At 41.4% G+C, this 18438-nt stretch overlaps 2 protein-coding genes and 1 long non-coding RNA gene across 5 annotated transcripts in view; 1 reads left to right on the plus strand and 2 right to left on the minus strand.

Annotated features, from left to right (window-relative positions):
• TMEM241 (transmembrane protein 241) overlaps positions 1–9681 on the plus strand; it is a 39136-nt gene extending 29455 nt beyond the window's left edge. The window contains exons 14-15 of one of the 2 annotated variants that reach the window (XM_081013140.1): positions 4786–4850; positions 7371–8045. In XM_081013140.1, the coding sequence (XP_080869266.1) occupies positions 4786–4850; positions 7371–7380 (75 nt within the window). In that variant the 3' untranslated portion in view covers positions 7381–8045. Of the gene's footprint in view, positions 1–4785; positions 4851–7370; positions 8046–8212 lie in introns of those variants that run through there. The other variant, XM_081013139.1, reaches the window with a different exon arrangement.
• On the minus strand, positions 6389–6704 carry LOC308481108. The gene is made up of 2 exons (XR_013988452.1): positions 6604–6704; positions 6389–6569 (listed from the first exon to the last, which is right to left on the minus strand). It is a non-coding gene; the product is annotated as an uncharacterized lncRNA (long non-coding RNA).
• Positions 9682–14617: 4936 nt separating the features above from the next.
• Positions 14618–18438, minus strand: part of CABLES1 (Cdk5 and Abl enzyme substrate 1) — a 51956-nt gene continuing 48135 nt past the window's right edge. For both annotated transcript variants that reach the window (XM_081013111.1, XM_081013110.1), the window contains one exon: positions 14618–18319. In XM_081013111.1, the coding sequence (XP_080869237.1) occupies positions 18179–18319 (141 nt within the window). In that variant the 3' untranslated portion in view covers positions 14618–18178. The remainder of the gene's footprint in view (positions 18320–18438) is intronic.

Consider the following 18438-nt stretch of genomic DNA (forward strand, 5'->3'; position numbering starts at 1 on the left):
GAAAATATATATATCACGGTGGTGAAGAGTACAGTGGTCCCTTGGGTTACATACGCTTCAGATTACATACGCTTCAGGTTACAGACTCTGCTAACCCAGAAATAGTACTTCAGGTTAAGAACTTTGCTTCAGGATGAGAACAGAAATCGTGCTCCGGCGGCGCAGCAGGAGGCCCCATTAGCTAAAGTGGTGCTTCAGGTTAAGAACAGTTTCAGGTTAAGTACAGAGCTCTAGAACAGATTAAGTACTTAACCCGAGGTACCACTGTATACAAATCATCAATAAATTAGATTCACAAAACTAGTACAGAATACATCATTTTATAGTCCAAAACATCTGGGGGGGCACCAGGTTGGGGAAAACTGCCATACACATTGACTCCTGGCTTTCCAAACTATTTTCTCCAGCATGATTTCATAAAATGCTTTTTAAATTATCAATGTGCAATTTCTGTAAAAATCTACAGAAAAACTTTACAACATTTTATCTCTTCATAGATATCTCTAAAATGTTGAACAACCCCAGTTTTTGCTGTCATTCCTTGTCCCTTTCTGCTATAATAAAAATAACTTGTCGATTTTCTTTCCATTGCATCATCTGAGAAGCAGCAAAAACACGCCAAAAAGTGGCAGAATCAAGACTTTAACTGTATTATTGTTGGGGCGTAATCTGAAACAGCATCAGCAAAGCAGTTTGCTATCTGGCCTAGGAATTGTTTTGTTTTCTATGTTGTCCCAACGGAGTCATGAACTAGAAAATTAAATTATAAATGGAAAATTACCATAGATAAATATTCCCAAATGTATGGACATATTTGTGAGGACAAGCTATTTTTATTGATGAATGACATAAATAATGCTTTTTTAAGATTTCTTGTGCTGTTTCCAAGCCCACCTCCCTCCCAAACGATTACAACTTGACTGAAGTATGATAACAATTTCCCATTTCACAACTGCTGACAATTGTGAAGAACATGCCGGCATTTCAGTAATTTGTTAATATTTAGTCAAGAGCTGATTCCCCCCCCCCCCGCCCCCCATGCTTTAAAACTGTCGGCTTAGAATAGTGAGCATGCCTGGAAGGCTATATAAGTCCCTCAGGCTGTTGAGCACGATGCCTAAATGTAGCCTTCGTGTTCAGAGGTCGTATCTACCACTGAATACCATCCGCTTTCACAGGATTCTGGGTAGAAATGATGGGAAACCACAGATGATGGACTTGATGGGTTTTTGGTCTGATTGAGAAGGACGCTTTGGAGATGTGGTTGTGAATAGACCACAGCATGTCGGGGGAACCTGTGGCCCTCAGAGGATGTTGGGGTCCAACTCCAGTCAGCCGCAGCGAGCATGCCAGTGGTCACAAATGATGGGAACTTAAGCATCTGGCAGCCCACATCTTTCCCATCGCTGGACTAGAGGAATTAGCTCACCTGTGCAGACACGATAGCTATTGTGCAGCTTCCTGAATTAGTTCAAGAGATTGCGCCTGCTTTACTACAGTTTTATAAGCCTCAGCAATTTTGTTGGTTTTGGGTTGGTTTTTTTTAAAAAAGATCAAAATATTAATCACCACTGGTAAAGAAATGGTTTGTATGATGAAAGCTGCTCTTGCAACATCATCCCTTCATGTTCCCTAGCCTATCATTTTAATTCCTATTACAGTGGTACCTCAGGTTACATACGCTTCAGGTTACATACGCTTCAGGTTACAGACTCCGCTAACCCAGAAATAGTGCTTCAGGTTAAGAACTTTGCTTCAGGATGAGAACCGAAATCGTGCTCTGGTGGCGCGGCAGCAGCAGGAGGCCCCATTAGCTAAAGTGGTGCTTCAGGTTAAGAACAGTTTCAGGTTAAGAACAGACCTCTAGAATGAATTAAGTACTTAACCCGAGGTACCACTGTATTTAAAAAATAAGGACTCTCCAGTCACGTTAATGCTCTTTTCTATATCCTTAAAGGACAGCAAAACATCAAGATGCTCAGGAATTAGAGGGGAAGGGGGATATTGCAATTTAATTCTTAATGTTGGGAATTTAGAGATGATGAGGGGACGCTCGAAGAGGGAATATATTTTCCTTGGCTGTGTGTCTGTGAGTGTCGATGCTGCTCTGCACCATGTGACTTTTTCAGGCTGGGTCAGAAGTTAATTGCTATGAAAATACATTAAGGTTACTTTATTTACTCGAGTTGCTTCTTATCAGTGCTGCTTAGGGCTCTGATGTCCAGCGCCTATTGAGACCAGTTCATGTTTTGCTTGTTTGACACATGGCTCTTTCCTTTTCTTAGATCTGCCAGAGTTCATGTTTACAGCTTAATGTGAGGGAAGGCCCAAGGGAAACGTGTATCAAACTAAACTAGGGTGGATGTGGTCAGTTGGTGGCAGCATCACCTTCTTTCCTTGGCATGTAGGCCACTACTATGGCAGCAACCCAGGTTTCAGAGACCCTGAGATCTTATCGATACTGTTGTTTAATGTGGATGGCAAACTTCCTGTACCTCCATTAATTCTCTGTTGTCTGTCTGATGTTCTCCCACCAATCATTGCCTCCCCATGTTTTCCTCTTCCTCAGTCTGGATTTTCAGGGATACACTGAGAAGAGGGTATGATAAAATCTGGACTGAGAGGGGCGAAAATGTAGAAAGACAGTGATTTAGAGCAGAACATCATATGGACAACAGAGAATTAATGTGGATGCAGGAAGCTTACTATCCCCATTAAATGACAGAATGGGTGAGCCCTAAAAAACGTTATTTATTCAGAAATCATAAATAAAAATTTTAAAAAGGGGGGGGGAGAGAAATGTAGTTCCTAAGGAATGGTGTAGGGAGGGAATTATCTACCTGCAGCCACAGCAGCCAAGTAAGGAGGTTAGGGATTGAGGAGTGAGGCATAAGGAAATAAAACAATTTCTTACTTCTATTTGGAGATACTTTATTTCTTTCTGCCTTTTTTTTTGTTGTCCAGCCTGAGAGGGTGCTGTTGTGTCCTTGAGCTGGGGAAAAGCATCAGCTGCTTGGGGTTCTGCCTTTGTGCCGGACTATCAGCTTAAAAGGGAAGCCCTGGCAATATGCTATGCCCACTTCTTTTAGGGCTGGTGTATAAGGCCAGAGAGTCCTTCTGCCACCCCAGTGTAGCTGGGCCGATATCCTGGAATATTTCAATGGTGACTTTGCCTGTATTTTAGGTTTCTAACGTTCCGCAGTGCTTTGGAAAGAGTGTCTTTGAGCCTGTAGTGTTCAAAGCGAATTACCACCACATCTCTTGGGGCTCCCCCAGTTCTGCTTCTGCCTCCTGGAACCTGGTGAGCTCTTTTGATGTCATTGAGGGACAGTGGTATATTTAGGTTCAGGGAGAGTATCCAGTCATTAATGAATTGCACAATGTCCCCCACTTCCTGGTTCTCTGGAATACAACCATTTTTCCTCCTGTTGCTGTCTGGTTGTTCCTCCAGCTTCATAACTAAAACTAGTCGTCATTTGTAAGAGTTGGATCTCAGATTGGTTGGTTAGACTAAGATTGTGTGCACAGCTTGTTTTTTAAAAAAAATAAATAAATTGATATTTAGTTAGAAAGCATATCCAATTTCTGCTCAAATGGAGTTAGGGCTGTTTATAGGGCCTGCCTTATTTTTTTAATGTACTCATCTGAGTCTCTGCCCTCATCCATTATGGCAGCTATTTTCCCTCCTTTGGGGGCCTTCATGTTGCCTTTAGGCTTGTGACTGTTAGTGTCTGAGGCCTCTCCTGAAGCCTCAGGCAGAGCTCCCTCTGTTTCTTCCTGAAGAACTAACTTGCAGATTTGCTTTTTGGTCCCTGTATTCCTTGGATCATCACCTTGCTGAGGCTTGTATGAAACTTTTTGATTAGATGTCAATAGGATCCACTCTGCTTCGATTTTGTCCCAGGGTGATTGGAGACACAGAATTATGCCGCCATTTAGCTTTCCAGCTAGCCATGCCCCTAGGCAAACAGACCCAAGTGATTAAAAGAGCTCAGGATGTAGCTGGACTCTTTTGGAAAATAACTCGGAGAACTGTGCCAATCCGCCTCAGGAAAGCTCACCCAATGTTTTTGGTTTGTAGGGTGCTTTACAGTTCAATAGCTTGAACATATTGCAAAAGCTCAATGAACTTTTGTTTCAGAATCTTAAAATTGCCTTTTCCTTCCAGCGACACATGGTAGCTTTTGTTTGTCTCGAGAGGAAATATGCCTTCCCTCTCGAGACAAACAAAAGCTACTATGCGTCGCTGGAAGGAAAAGGCAATTTTATTTAATTTTAATGGAAGTTGGGGACATGGAAATCTTAATATTTTATGCAACATTCGACAGTAACACATAAAATGGATTTGCAAGTAAACAAGATCAAAACCCATCAGCATCATGGCACAGGCAGGTTTAAAAGATGTACCGTCTGACAATGATTCCAACAAATAGCTCTGTCAGTTTAGTTGAATGGGTCCTTGTGGTCAGAAGGATGCTGATAGCAACTTCAACTTAAAAGGCAAAATATCTAAGCAAATTTAAGCAAAATTAGAAGAACATTTGGCTTGAAGATGAGGAAAGTGGTACTTCGGTGTCCTGCAAGGTAATGCCCTTCAATTATTTCCTTAAAATGATTAATCTACAATTGAATCAGTTAAAGTTTGGAGCCCTGGTTTAAAAAAAGTTTTCTTAACTTTCTGTACTGTCCCCCCTCTCAAAATATCTCTTTCGAGTGTTAATATTCTTGCAAATGAACTTACGGGAAGTTGATGTAACAAATCACCATCTTCCTTGTCTTTTCTAGGTTATAACAGCTGCTCTATCCCCATTCTTCTTTGAGATTGCAATGAATGTACCAACAGCCTGTTGGTAAGTATTTTGCGGGGGGGGGGGCGAACAAAAATTATGGCTCTTCTGAATTTGCTGTTGGATTTCCAAATTATGTTCCTTAATTTCTTCTGATTTTAAACAAAAACAGTTAAGCAACACTTTGTACAATAAGAAGATCGCAGAGTAGTTTCCAATATATAATCATACTTACCATAGTAACAAACAATATTTTCCCCACAGTTAAAAGGCCATAGGTCTAGGGGAAGAGGAATGTAGAATGTGATAGGACACATCAAAATGGCTACTTTGGGGAAGGTGCATGGACTATGCACAGCAAAGGAATAACAGGAACACCTTTCATTGTATAGGAGAACAATTGTACAGAAATGCCATTAGATTAGCAAGGGCCTCAATCATTAATATAGATAGAAAGATGGTGGCTAAGGGTGATGAGGATAAAGGTTTATAAAATTAGGCATGGAGTGAAGAAACTGGAAGAGGTTCCACACTCCTGATCTAAAGTGAAGGTTTTCAAGCAGAGGCTGGACAGCTACCTGGTGATGATGCTCCAGCTCTGGATTTTGTGCATCAAGGTGAGATATCTTACAAGATCTCCACAAATTCTGTGATTCTTGTTAGGGACATTAGGTTTTCCAAGCATCCAAGCAAGTGAACAGTTAATTTCAAACTAGGGCTGGTAGCCAGTATATCTGCAGTGCTATGATATGGTATCATGCATAAGATCTGCTGAAGTTCAAGTAAGTGTTCATGGAAAGTTTGCAATTGGGTCTTTCTCCAACATCCTTCCCCACAAAGTAAAATGGCAGTAGTTCTGAGCTATCATATCTTTTATTATTCCGGGCTCATGAGGAATAATGATATCATTATAAAATGGTTTGCACCATAATGGTTATGCAAGAGCTTGCCTTTTCAGGAGCAGTGGCACTTGCATAAGTTGCAAAAACAGCCTGGTGGTGAAGCTAAGAGTTTAAATGGATGTAATGCTATTAAAATCCAGACAGCTTTTCATGGTTTGCCATGTAAAAATGCCCTCTTACCAATAAAAACTACAAAAGTTTGTTTTATTTATAAAGTTCCATAAGGAGCTTTGCTGTTTCATAAACTAAGCCTTGTGGCTTAAAATATAAGGTCATAACACTGAATTGTAGAAAAGGAAATGGAGCTGAGCCAGCAATTTGTGGATTCTTCTTGTTGAGTGACTTAAGAAAAGAGCTGGAGACACGACTTCCCCCTTGCTCAAGATGAATGAAGTGTGAGCTGACATCTTTAGAAACAAGAGACAGCTCCACTGAACTCTGCTACCTCTGGAGCCCTTTGTTCAAGCTGTGTTGTTCGCAAGATTAGTGCAGAGTAGGAAATGTCATTGCTAGAATGGTGATGGGAGAAGCAAGAAGCTGAGGAAGTGCCTTTGATGAATGTACTGCATGGACCGTTGTGTCATAGACCAGTCTGGCGGACTATTGTATAAACGGATAGGACATCAAAGTGATCCATCCAATTAAGGTCCCATTGTGAAGGGTACTTCCCAAGCTTTTCGTTCCAGAAAGAATAACTGACCGTTGACTATGCTGACTGGAACTGATAGGAATTGGAGTCCAACAACTGGAGCAGCAAAGGTTGCCTATTCTTGGTGTGGTGCCTAGATTGTTGTACTGGATAGATGTGAATTCAAATGCCAGCTCAGCCCCAAAGCTTGCTATATGACCTTGGGGCCAATCTCTCTCTCTCTCTCTCTCTCTCTCTCTCTCTCTCTCTCTCTCTCTCTGTCAACCTAACGTGACAGATGAGGATGTTGAGGATAAAGAAAATGGGATGCCATGAATGGTGCGATAAAATAAAAAAGAATTCCAACTTGCTACATTTCAAATAGGCAGTTTCCTTATCTGTGAGCTATTCATAGAGCACATGTGCACATAGATTGAGCCCTAGAAATTATTGTGTGTTTTCTCTGACTCCAAAAGCATAAAGGCTTGGGTCCAAAGAACTACATCAGGCCTCTCCTTTTCCTTCCTGGTGCAAAGAGCTTCTCTTTAAGGGTCAGGGAACCCTCTGAAACAGTTTGTGATAGGACATGAGAGAGGATCTTCAGAGAGATGAATTGGGGACTGCATTCCAGTGAGAGATCAGATCATGAGATGCTTTGGATTCAAGCCACTATGTTGACCATGTGTGGAGAACATCAGCTCTGAAGGCCAAATGAGGCCCCTGGATGCTCTCCAGACCCTCCCCAGCCTTGCTTCACCCTCCTCTAATGTTTATTTTCTGGCTGGACTGTGTTCTGGAACCGATAAGGACTCTTGCTACTGCAAAAATGTAAAATTTACATTCATTGCTCCGCCCACCACTGGGGATGTTGGTTCCAAAAGGCTGTCCAGAAGGAGATGCAGCCTTTTAAAGAAGAGCATCATATGTAACATTAAATCATGGTTATTGCCACGTGCTATTTTAGTTATTGATGTTTGCATCAGGCTTTACAGTGTAGTAGACAACAACTGTGTGATGTAGCAATTTTGTGTATGGTTATGATCTCTCTTGCAGCAGGATTTGACCCAGTAGAGAGATTGATGTTGACATGGAAACATATAGGTGCAGGCATGACAAGTACTTACTTTGTTATCCCCACATCATACTTAGAGCCATAAGAGAGTAATTACTTTTTTTAAAAAAGACCAATTCCTTGATCCAAACCAGTTATTCAGAATTTTCCTAGGTTAATCAAGATTCATCCATCAGGCACTGGGAGGACAGGTGGTATTCTAGAAGGAAGTAGCGCCCTAACTGTAACAAAGACCACCCCTTCCCTCTTCCAAGAGTGTTAAGGTTCATTAAATCAATAAAAATAGTTCATAGAGCTTTGTGATAGTTAGAGAGGACAGGACTGGAAGAAAATCCAGAGCGTTATCAGAGGGCAGAGGGTGCAGCATTAATAGTCAAATAACATGTGGAGGCCCAAGAAACTCTGGGGCCCAGTGCTTGGAGTACCTTCTACATGTCAAACAACCTTGGCCGCCAAAATGTTCCTTTTCCCCATGCAGTTCAGCCATGCATGTATACAATCGCTTCTGGTATCTGGAAGGCTTCAATGGAAGGTTCCACAAAGGTGCCCTGACAGCCATGGTGCTCCTAAGTGAGGGACCAAGTTCCTGTCATCTTGAGGAACCAGGGTTAAGCAACTGGGATGCCATCATACTCTCAACAAATTACCAGTGGTTGTTATTCCACTTACTATGGTTGTTATTATATTACTTAAGGAACTGAAGAAATATCTCAGCATGAAAATTACCGGCTATTTTGGCAATGCCATCCTGTTCAGTGAGTTTCCTATGAATTGCCCAAGTGAATCTTTGTTAATAAAGCTTCTCCTCTGCTTTCTTTAACAGTCTTTTACTTGGTGGATTTGCTGAAGCCTCACTGCTTTACATCGAAAGGACTGGCATATGAATATATAAGGAGAAATTATGAAGAAGAGAATAACCAAGCATTCCCATCAGGGGTAATAGTCAGTGACTGAAAAATCCAAAGCAACAGCAGTGAAGATGTGCAAACTGCAAGTGACTTAATTCCACATTCTTCTTTCTTCAGAGCCATAAAAATGTTATTAATAGCAGTGCAGAAAGTCAGGGCTCCGTTAACCTTTATACTAGCCAGGCTAAACTAAATTGTGCAGTCTCAACTAGATCCACTACCGTAAAACCATCTGGGCATGCACTGCTGTAAGAAAGGTGCTTATCCTGCCCCCTTTCCAACCTTACTTCGAGTTCTGCACCATTCAGAATTTGACGGCTGTCCCTTTATCACAATATAAATTATAGGACCGTAGTCTCACTTGTGAAGGGAGAATGGACAAGCTTCTTGGTCTGTGGCAGATTTCCAGGTGCATTTGGGCACAGGGAAGACTTGGTAGTATTTTGTGCTCAGTCTGGGACATGCATTGCCCAAGGGGTGTGCTTGCTGCTTCCTTGCTCTCCCATCATACACAACTCAAGTGAAACATGAAGAAACAAAACCACGTGGGTCTGCTCAGAAAGAAGACCTGTTTAATGGGATTTGCTCCTGTGTAAATGCGTAAGGGTTGCAATGTGAATCCACTGCGGAAATCTCTTTGTATGTGCATGCAGAGGAAGAGGGCACACTTTCTATGTGTTCTTGGGTGTGGACACAGACAAGCACAATGTCCAACAGCGCAATCGGACGTGTCTTTTCAGAACCAAATCCTATTGAATAGTTGTGTCATGATTGCAGCAGGAGGTGGCTGATTTTTGTTCCATGATTATAAGCAATTCCTACTGAGCCTTAAGCATGACCATTCTGAAGATTGGCACTTGGGAGTATCTACATGAAAGCACAAGCAAAGCGACTGTTTCTGCCGTACCTTGCAAATAGTACCAGTTCTGCAGGCGTTCTTGTCAGAGTTTCCATTCAGTTTAAGGTTATCAACCAGGTAGCTGATGATCCTCCACTGATGTATAGCACCAGAACAGCTGTATTCTTTGTGGAACACTTCTTCTGTATGTTTTTTTAAACAAAATAGGCTGAGTGACCTTATTCACTGTGAAAATAATACTGTAACCAGCATAGATTTGGTATACCCTCTTATAAGATGGAAGTATCACATTCAATTATTCTGTCTGCATAAAAAAGCTAAGAGATGTTTAGTTCAAGCTTTGGACTGCCCCCCACCCCCACTTACCCCAAATATCTGAAAACCAGAAACCACAATCTGATGTGTGTTCATGGACGCTGGAAAGCTCAGCTAATAGAAAAGAGTACCTTGAAGTGATAACTGATTAGCACAAGGCCATGTTGAATGTAAAATAACTGAGTAGTAAATCTTATTTGCATTTTTCAATGTGTCTTTTTTCTGTCTTATATTGTTATCTATTATACACACACACAAAAGCATTAACACATCTTAAATTCCAATAGGTGCAATCCCTACAAGTATACAGTACAGTGGTACCTCATGTTAAGAACTTAATTCGTTCCGGAGGTCTGTTCTTATCCTGAAACTGTTCTTAACCTGCAGTACCACTTTAGCTAATGGGGCCTCCCACTGCCGCTGCGTTGCTGCTGCGCGATTTCTGTTCTCATCCTGAAGCAAAGTTCTTAATCCGAGGTACTATTTCTGGGTTAGCGGAGTCTGTAACCTGAAGCGTCTGTAACCCGAGGTACCATTGTATACAGTTTATAATGCAAATCTATATATGGCTCCTTGGAAGTAAATCCCATTGAGTTCAGTGAGGCTTACTCCTGGGTTAGCATGCATTTGATTGCAGCCTCAATCTTTGCTATGTATTTGTAAGTATACTGACCTTCTTATGTCGTTTCCTCTGCAACTTTGTTTCATTGGAATATAGGCAGTTTCCATAGCAATGTTAGCCTTCTGCTCTCTCCCACTCCCAGCCTTTTGGTTCTGGACAGCTGCCCCTTCAAGGGCATTCAGATGCCATTATCGCTCTTCATATCCTCAAAAGGGTTGAATTATGTACTTTTTACTCAGTCATTAATCAAAAGCCTAATGCAAAGCAAAAATAAATAAATAAACCCCTACATGGTTCAAGCTTCAAAAGGCAATTATTTAGGTAAAGTGAAGCTTTCATTCAGGCTTGCAGCCTGTCAGTTTGGAACTGAGAACAAATCATACATCTATGATGGCCACAATATCATTATTATGGTGGTTGGGGAAGAACATTAGCTGCTACCTGCGAGTACAAAATGGGTCTTTGTATCTCACAACAGGTTGCCATCTTGTTTGGGATTTAAAGTTGCTCCAGACTACAGATCCATGACTCATTTTGGTCTAGAAAGTTGCCTCTCATCATACACCCACCCACCCACTCCCCTCTTCCACATGGCTGGGGAGCCTGATTAGCCAAGGAGACACACACACACACACACACACACACACACACACACACAATGTAGAAGAGCTACATATGAACAAGTGTGTAGGCACATAGGTCCCCTCTAATGTTTGCTGTGTGGCCAGGGATATGATGCTAAAGGCCCCGCATGAGAAACATTCCAAAACTGGTGCACATCTACATAAAGATATTAAATGGGATGTGGGTGGTGCTGTGGTCTAAACCACTGAACCTTGGGCTTGCCGATTTAAAGGTTGGTGGTTTGAATCCCTGTGACGGGGTGAGCTCCTGTTGCTCGGTCCCAGCTCCTGCCAACCTAGCAGTTTGAAAGCACGCCAGTGCAAGTAGTTAAATAGGTACCGCTGTGGCGGGAAGGTAAACGGTGTTTCTGTGCGCTCTGGTTTCCGTCATGGTGTTCCATTGTGCCAGAAGCAGTTTAGTCATGCTGGCCACATGATCCGGAAAGCTGCCTGTGGACAAACGCCAGCTCCCTCGGCCTGAAAGCAAGATGAGTGCCACAACCCCTTAATTGCCTTTGACTCGATTTAACTGTCCAGGGGTCCTTAACTTTACCTAAAGATATTAAGTGGGGATGCCTGAAATGGAAACTGAGAATATTTTGCTATGGTTAATAATAATAATAATAATAATAATAATAATAATTTATTTATATGCTGCCCATCTGACTGGGTTTCCCCAGCCACTCTGGGTGGCAATACCAATGTGTATAATTTATTGCACCAATTATATATAATTTATGCATCAAAAGCATAACCAAGCAGCTAGTTTCAAAGGGAAATAAACTTTCCTAATGAGATGCAGTGGAAGTCCTATTAATAATATTTTTAAGAGATATATATAGCTGTAAGAGCTTTAGTTTATTTTGCTTTTCAAAATTAATGTGTGTGGTTTTTTTAAAAAATGTGGCTAAGTGGTAGTTTTATTTATTAAACAGTATATATTTTTATACTTCCTTATGGGCACTACTGGAGGTTTTTGTTAGGTGTTATAGGCAAAATGGATTGATTTTAAGTTACCTGTCAACAGGCTGATGCGGAATCAGCAATGCTTAATTAACTGCATAACTGAAATGTGGCTGGCAGCCCTAATTATTAATACATCTGGGGAAAATAAAACTCTTTAATCCTTTCCTAGTCTAGGACTAGAAAAGCTTATTCAAAACATGACAGCTCCAAGTGCCTCTTAATAGGTGCTAATGGCTTTTCAATAGGCCGTATGTAGCCTATGGCAGCTGGCAAGTCCTGTGTTAGATTAGCTGTGTCCTCATCTTTCAGGTCTAATAGGTAGATGTAGCATAAAGGTAAAGATGTCGCGGACAACTCTGGGGTTGTCGCGCTCATCTAACTTTATTGGCCGAGGGAGCCAGCGTACAGCTTCCGGGTCATGTGGCCAGCATGACTAAGCTGCTTCTGGCGAACCAGAGCAGCACACGGAAATGCTGTTTACCTTCCCGCTGAAGTGGTACCTATTTATCTACTTGCACTTTGACATGCTTTCATACTGCTAGGTTGGCAGGAGCTGGGACCGAGCAACAGGAGCGCACCCTGTTGCGGGGATTCGAACTGCAGACCTTCTGATCGGCAAGCCCTAGGCTCTGTGGTTTAACCCACAGTGCCACCTGCGCCCCTCATGTATGTATGTATGTATGTAGCATACACAAGCTGAATAGGAAAGGTGTTTTTGTTTTTGTGCTGGCATAAGTCCGCCTCTGTTTAGCAGAGTACTTTGAAAAAAACTGGACACCCCTCTTGCGGGAGTGTAGAGTTGTGATCTTTATGGTGTAAACCAGGCTTCCTTAAACTCGGCCCTCCAGATGTTTTTGGCCTACAACTCCCATGGTCCCTAGCTAGCGGACTAGTGATCAGGGATGATGGGAATTGTAGTCTCAAAACATCTGGAGGGCCGAGTTTGAGGAAGCCTGATGTAAACCCATGAAGTAGGTAGAAAGCTCTAACTCCTGAAGACCACAGTACCATGCCTCAAATCTATACATTGCCACTAAGAAGTTATGATCCATTGTGTTCAATGGGAGTTGCTCCCTGGTTAAGCAGATGTAAGGATTTCAGTGTGCCAGCTACACCCTTGAAAATTATCATGAACCTAGCAGGTTATACAAAATGGATTTAGATAAACACGGAGTTGTTTTTCCTTAAGTACTACCTTTCCTGCAATACAACAAAATAGAGGGAAGAGATTTTAAAGTTCAAGTGCCTCAGTTGCCATTTCAGAAATGCTTTGCTTAAACAGAAAAGTTTTTATTTTAACATCCTTTTAGGAGACATCCTCAAGACTCCCGTGGATTGCTATGATTGCCTCTGTAGATTTTATAACCCTCCTGTTCCCTTGCATGGATTATCAGTTCCAGGCAACACACAGAATAATTGAAATATTATTCTCGAGAGCCAGTGTGGTGTAGTGGTTAAGAGCGGTAGTCTCGTAATCTGGGGAACCGGGTTCGCGTCTCCGCTCCTCCACATGCAGCTGCTGGGTGACCTTGGGCCAGTCACACTTCTTTGAAGTCTCTCAGCCCCACTCACCTCACAGAGTGTTTGTTGTGGGGGAGGAAGGGAAAAGGAGATTGTTAGCCGCTTTGAGACTCCTTAAAGGGAGTGAAAGGCGGGATATCAAATCCAAACTCTTCTTCTTCTTCTTCTTCTTCTTGATTTCCTCATAGCTCCAGGCATAAAAATACTGTATAAGCTATAAATGGATGGGTTAAATTTAGCACTTCGCAGTATTTTTAACCATTCTGCAAATACTGCCAATTGCCGTTTTACTATCACTTCAATATGTTGCTATGAGTAAGAAGCATCTGAGGAACTGAAGTCTAGATAGTGGCTTAGAACTGAGATGCACCAATGGAATGCGGTGGGTAGACTGACTTTTCTTCCCAGCCTCCCTAAAAGCCTCTTCCTATATTCAGAGAGCTGACGGGAGGAAAATTCTATAAAATCAGGCAGATACACCTTCTGCTCTGATCATGAAAGGTGCCTCTGGCTCACGTTTTTGGAGATCCCCAGTTCCTTCACTGTTAAGTAGGCTTCCCAGATGGCTCAGAAGAGGCATTTTCCAGAGCTACTGCAGAGGGGGAAGTGTGGGAGTCATTTTCTATCCACACCCTTCAATGGGCACATCTCTGTCTCCAAGCCAGTATATTTGCATAAGATAGAACACAAGTAGTTCTAATGAAATTTCACAGGAAAATGGTCCATAGCAGAACCTTGTAGTTAATATTGTGTGACATCATGGTGAAAAAGATCAGACCCTTCACACGCCAGTAACCTGAGTTTTAGGATTTTCCTGCCAAGTGGTAATATTCTTACTGTTTATCAGGTGCAGGTGTGTAATAAAATGACTGTTACTGTCCAGTATTGAGTCCTGTGGATGCCCTATGGGGCTTTTGCATTTAATGATACAGTCAAAGTTCACTGCACTGAGAACCTTTCTTACACTGGAAGCTGCCTTGTCCAGAATCACACACACAATCACGTCTCTCTAGCTCAGCATTATCTACTGACTGGCAGCAGCTCTGAAGGGTTTCGAGAAAGTGTCTTGGAGATGCAGGAGGACCTGGAACCTTTAGTTTGCAAAACATGAACTCTGCTTTCCTCTTTCTTACCTGCATCTTGCCATCAGTACTAGCTCTTTTCAGACAAGAGGAGAGAGGTGTTCCCATGTTAGCGTTGCTGTTGTATTGCAATGTTTTTGCACTGCTATTAAGACTTCACTTTCTTTTCCCTGTGAACAATATAGACGCAAACAAAAGCTATTACACTATGCTAAGCCTACTTGAAAACCACTTGTTTTTCTTTTCATTTAAGTTACAGAATTTTAAAAATCCACTGAATAATGAACACTTCAGGAACGTAATGGTAGCAATGAAGTGAGAGACACCAACAATTTAATCTTAAAGACATACTGTATTTAGGTATCGGCGGCCTCCTTGTTCCTGCACCACCACCCCTACACAATTTGTGTAACACTGTAGGCAGGCAGAGCTTTTGAAAAGTTTCACTTGCTTGGGTGTATGCAGAGAAAACAGCTTTTCAAAATAATAATCTGTACAATACAGTGCATAGTACATCATCTCAAAACATTATGAAGAGAAAAGAAATGGATTTTCCAAAAGCCCATGTCTTTTTTTTTTTAATGGAACTATTTACAAGTCAAAATTCTTGGTTTTGAGAAACAAAACTACGGTAAAACCTTTTTTTCTTTTATTCACCATTTCATTGCTATTTTTAAATGCAATCTTGGAGAAAGAAGGGAGAATTATTATAGTTTACTTCAGTCGTGTTTTGTGCATTGACATTTCATCAGTATGGCTTCAATTTACGCTACAAAGTTTTTTCATTTTTGTCGGTGCTTTTATGCAAAACGCCTTCCCCTGTAACCCCCCCCCCAAAAGAAGCAGCCAAACATTTCTGCAAATGAAAGCAGGATGTTTCCAACAAGCATGCCACTCAAGAATCCTGTCCAGTTTGTTGATGAGGGCTAATTTCTGTATCTTGACTCTGCATAAACCTGCATAGATATTGAAAGGATTTAGAACTGCATTTGCACTACGCAAACCCACACTGAAGTAATGGAACAGCACTTGTGAACTTTCTGTCCCAGGTAACCTCAGAAAGGCATCAGCCAAGGATCCACACCCACTATGCCGTCTGCACCACCTCTTTTCAAAGGAGGAGGGATAACATATTAACAGGGATACTGTCCCACAGCAAATAGGAAAGGAATGTGGGTGAATAGCTCTCTGCAGCAACAGAGGGTCTAGGGACAAGGGCTCTCTTTACCCCAAAATTGTTGAAGGCACAGATGCTGTTTTGGGTTAGGTGGCGGACAGAGCACAGGGTGTTCCTTTGGTTTACAAAGTGCCATCATTCTCCACTCTGAATTTTGCCATCCAAGAACAGTCTTTCCATGCAAAATGATAACGGTAAAGGAATTATAAAACATCCTGTCTGATCTTATGTATGCACTTGGGTCTTAGGCCCGCCAAATAATATGCACTGGACCATAGCTGAAGCCAGACGATTGTTTTAATCAATAAACCTTTTAACTATGCATTGCAGAACAGTTTTTGGTCTTGAGGCTATGCAGAATATACATTTTTGGGGTTTGGCTAAATGAAGATGCAGAAAATGCAAATTCCCTTAATTTAAATGAGGATTTCCTTGGAGTTGCAGAAAACTAGTGTTTTTCTCCATTCTTCAAACTAGCTTATGGGAATACATTAATATGGAAGAGGGCAAGTGAGCGAGAATTCTGGAACTGGCAATTTTGTTACTTTAACAACAGAGTTTTATTCTTAGTTCCTCTAACGGATGTATCATTCAATATATTTTTAGTTTATACTTGCAATATACAAGTCAGACAATGGAGCATTCATGTTTGAAAGCCAAAAAGAGGATGCAAAGCTACACCAATAAAGTGGAATTTTGTTTCAAAATCTACAGGTTTCAATGGAGTTTTGTATTTGTATATTTTCTTGGCTGTACTTTTGTTCCCAACTTCTGTCATTTCCAGTGTCACTAATGACTGCTACAGAAAAAAAAGAGAAAAAAGTGGTAGATTATCTTGGTGGACACAACTGTTGCTCAATTAATTGTATTACGCTATAAACAGTAAAATACTCAACTTTATTGAAATCACTGTGTCAGCCAAGAACTGTGTTAAGTGAATCTGCACTAGAAAAAGTGGGACATGTACATTAACTACATATAAAAATAGTAATTTAATTCTTTGTTGTATGTCCTCTAGCATAGTAGCAAGCACATCCAGCTGTCATTATCTTCTCATATTGTGTATATGTGTGTGTGTATACGCATGTATATACACACATATACACATGCAGGCGGAATGTAACTAAATAGTTGGGCTAGCACAAGGATTAGTGCTATCCAATGGGATTTCCCCGCTCTCCTCCCCCTGCACATGCCTCACACTGTCCCCAAATTGCTCTGGGGGGCTGGAGGAAGCCTCAGAACATGTTTAGGCTGTTCGTGGGGGGTGGGAAGAGGGCAAGAATGTTCCCTTGCACAAGGAGAAATTCGTCTGCAGGCAGAGCATTCACCTTAGTGCTACATTATATACAACCCCAAATGCACACATACAAATATTTAGAAAACAGAACACACATGGGGATTGTATAAGCTTTGCATCTCAGCCTGGGTTTTGTAATTTATGAACACAGTTAAAGTACTATAAGTTTGCCAAGTAGTGAAGTATGAAAAAATGTAACAATTTCAGTGCCCCCCCCACTCTGAAATTTGATTTGTACAGCCAATTCTATTTTAAAACAACAGCAACAACAACAAAAAATTACCCACACTTGAGGCAAGTGTCTGTTATCAAGGCCCTAGGCGGCCAATTCTGGCCCTTGGCTGTACAAGTTGGTTTTTAAAAAACACTGTTTAAACATACAGCACCATCAACGTGCCTCAGAATGCACTCTAACATAGAGCACAAAATACAAACACTACAGAGTGCAAGTCTAACCATCTCCACAGAGGGAAAGTACAGAGGTTAGAAATACGCATGTGGCTTAGAACAAGACACTTTCAAAATGTCCTCTCTCTTCCATACTGAACATTTGAATGGCATCACATACAAAAGTGAAAACAAAAGCAGCTGTTGGTTTCTCATTTGTAGGTGTCATACTTTTTTCAAAAGTAGTGTAATTTTTATATATAAAAAAATAAAAGATGTTGATGCGGGGAAAACAAACTAACAACCGGGGATTGCAAAAGATCATGCCTGGTTATTCAAATGAACCCAGATTATCTCCCTTTCAGTAATTACGTCTTTAAGCAAATAGAGAAAAGTTGTCCTCTGGCCTTTAGTAAACAAAATTCTAGCAATGATCCAAGGCTTCCTTCCACCTGATTCCAAACCTGCTCAGCATCTCTCAACTAAATCATCATCCCACCCACCAGGAAAAGTGCACTTTCAAGAACAGATACAAAAATAGATTGGCACGTTGTTGACACAGTGAAGGTATCTTCCGCAACCCGTCATTGCTTTAGGAATCCTTTTGTAAAATGGAAACCGCTTCTGGGAAAGCTGATGAGGTTTCCACAGGAGCAGAATGTATAGTTTAAATAAAGTGTGAAATGAAGGCTGCTGTTTTATCTTCCTTCTCCTCGCAGGAAAGTTTATGGGGAACTCAAGGAAGTTCTTTTTTTTGTCCAAGTGGTGTGAATCTGCTCCACCCACTGTTCACTCACATGCAACTCATTCATCACTTGCGTCGAGTAGTTAAAACAGTTCGTCTAGCCTGAGAGTCTTAAGGAATTATTCCTACGATCAGGTTGAAAAGCTGCACTGAAAAGAGAATAAAGGGTGTTGGGGCATCTGTGCCCCCATTTTTGCATTTCCAGTAGTAACTGCTGCTCTTCTGAGCTCAACAGGGAAAAAAAGTTTTTAAACCCCTCCCTCTTCTCGGAAGGGTAGCCTGTGCTAGGAATGGTGGACCAAGCGTCTATAATGTGGCATCACTTCATGTTCAGGTAGATGGAGAGCAAATTCCAAGGCCACTAACACTGGGAATTCAAAGGCAATCAGCTCCCTCCTGTTCAATCGGAACTTCTCTTCCAGTTTCTACAACAAAGCCAAACAGATTGGTGTATTAGTCATGTACTTTAAACAGCTTCTTCCAATTGCACTTGCAAGTTTAAAATAGGTATCTTAGGTCTTAAAATTACATCCAACCTTTCTGA

This window comes from Podarcis pityusensis, assembly GCF_964106645.2.
Source record: "Podarcis pityusensis genome assembly, chromosome: 7".
NCBI lineage: Eukaryota > Metazoa > Chordata > Lepidosauria > Squamata > Lacertidae > Podarcis > Podarcis pityusensis.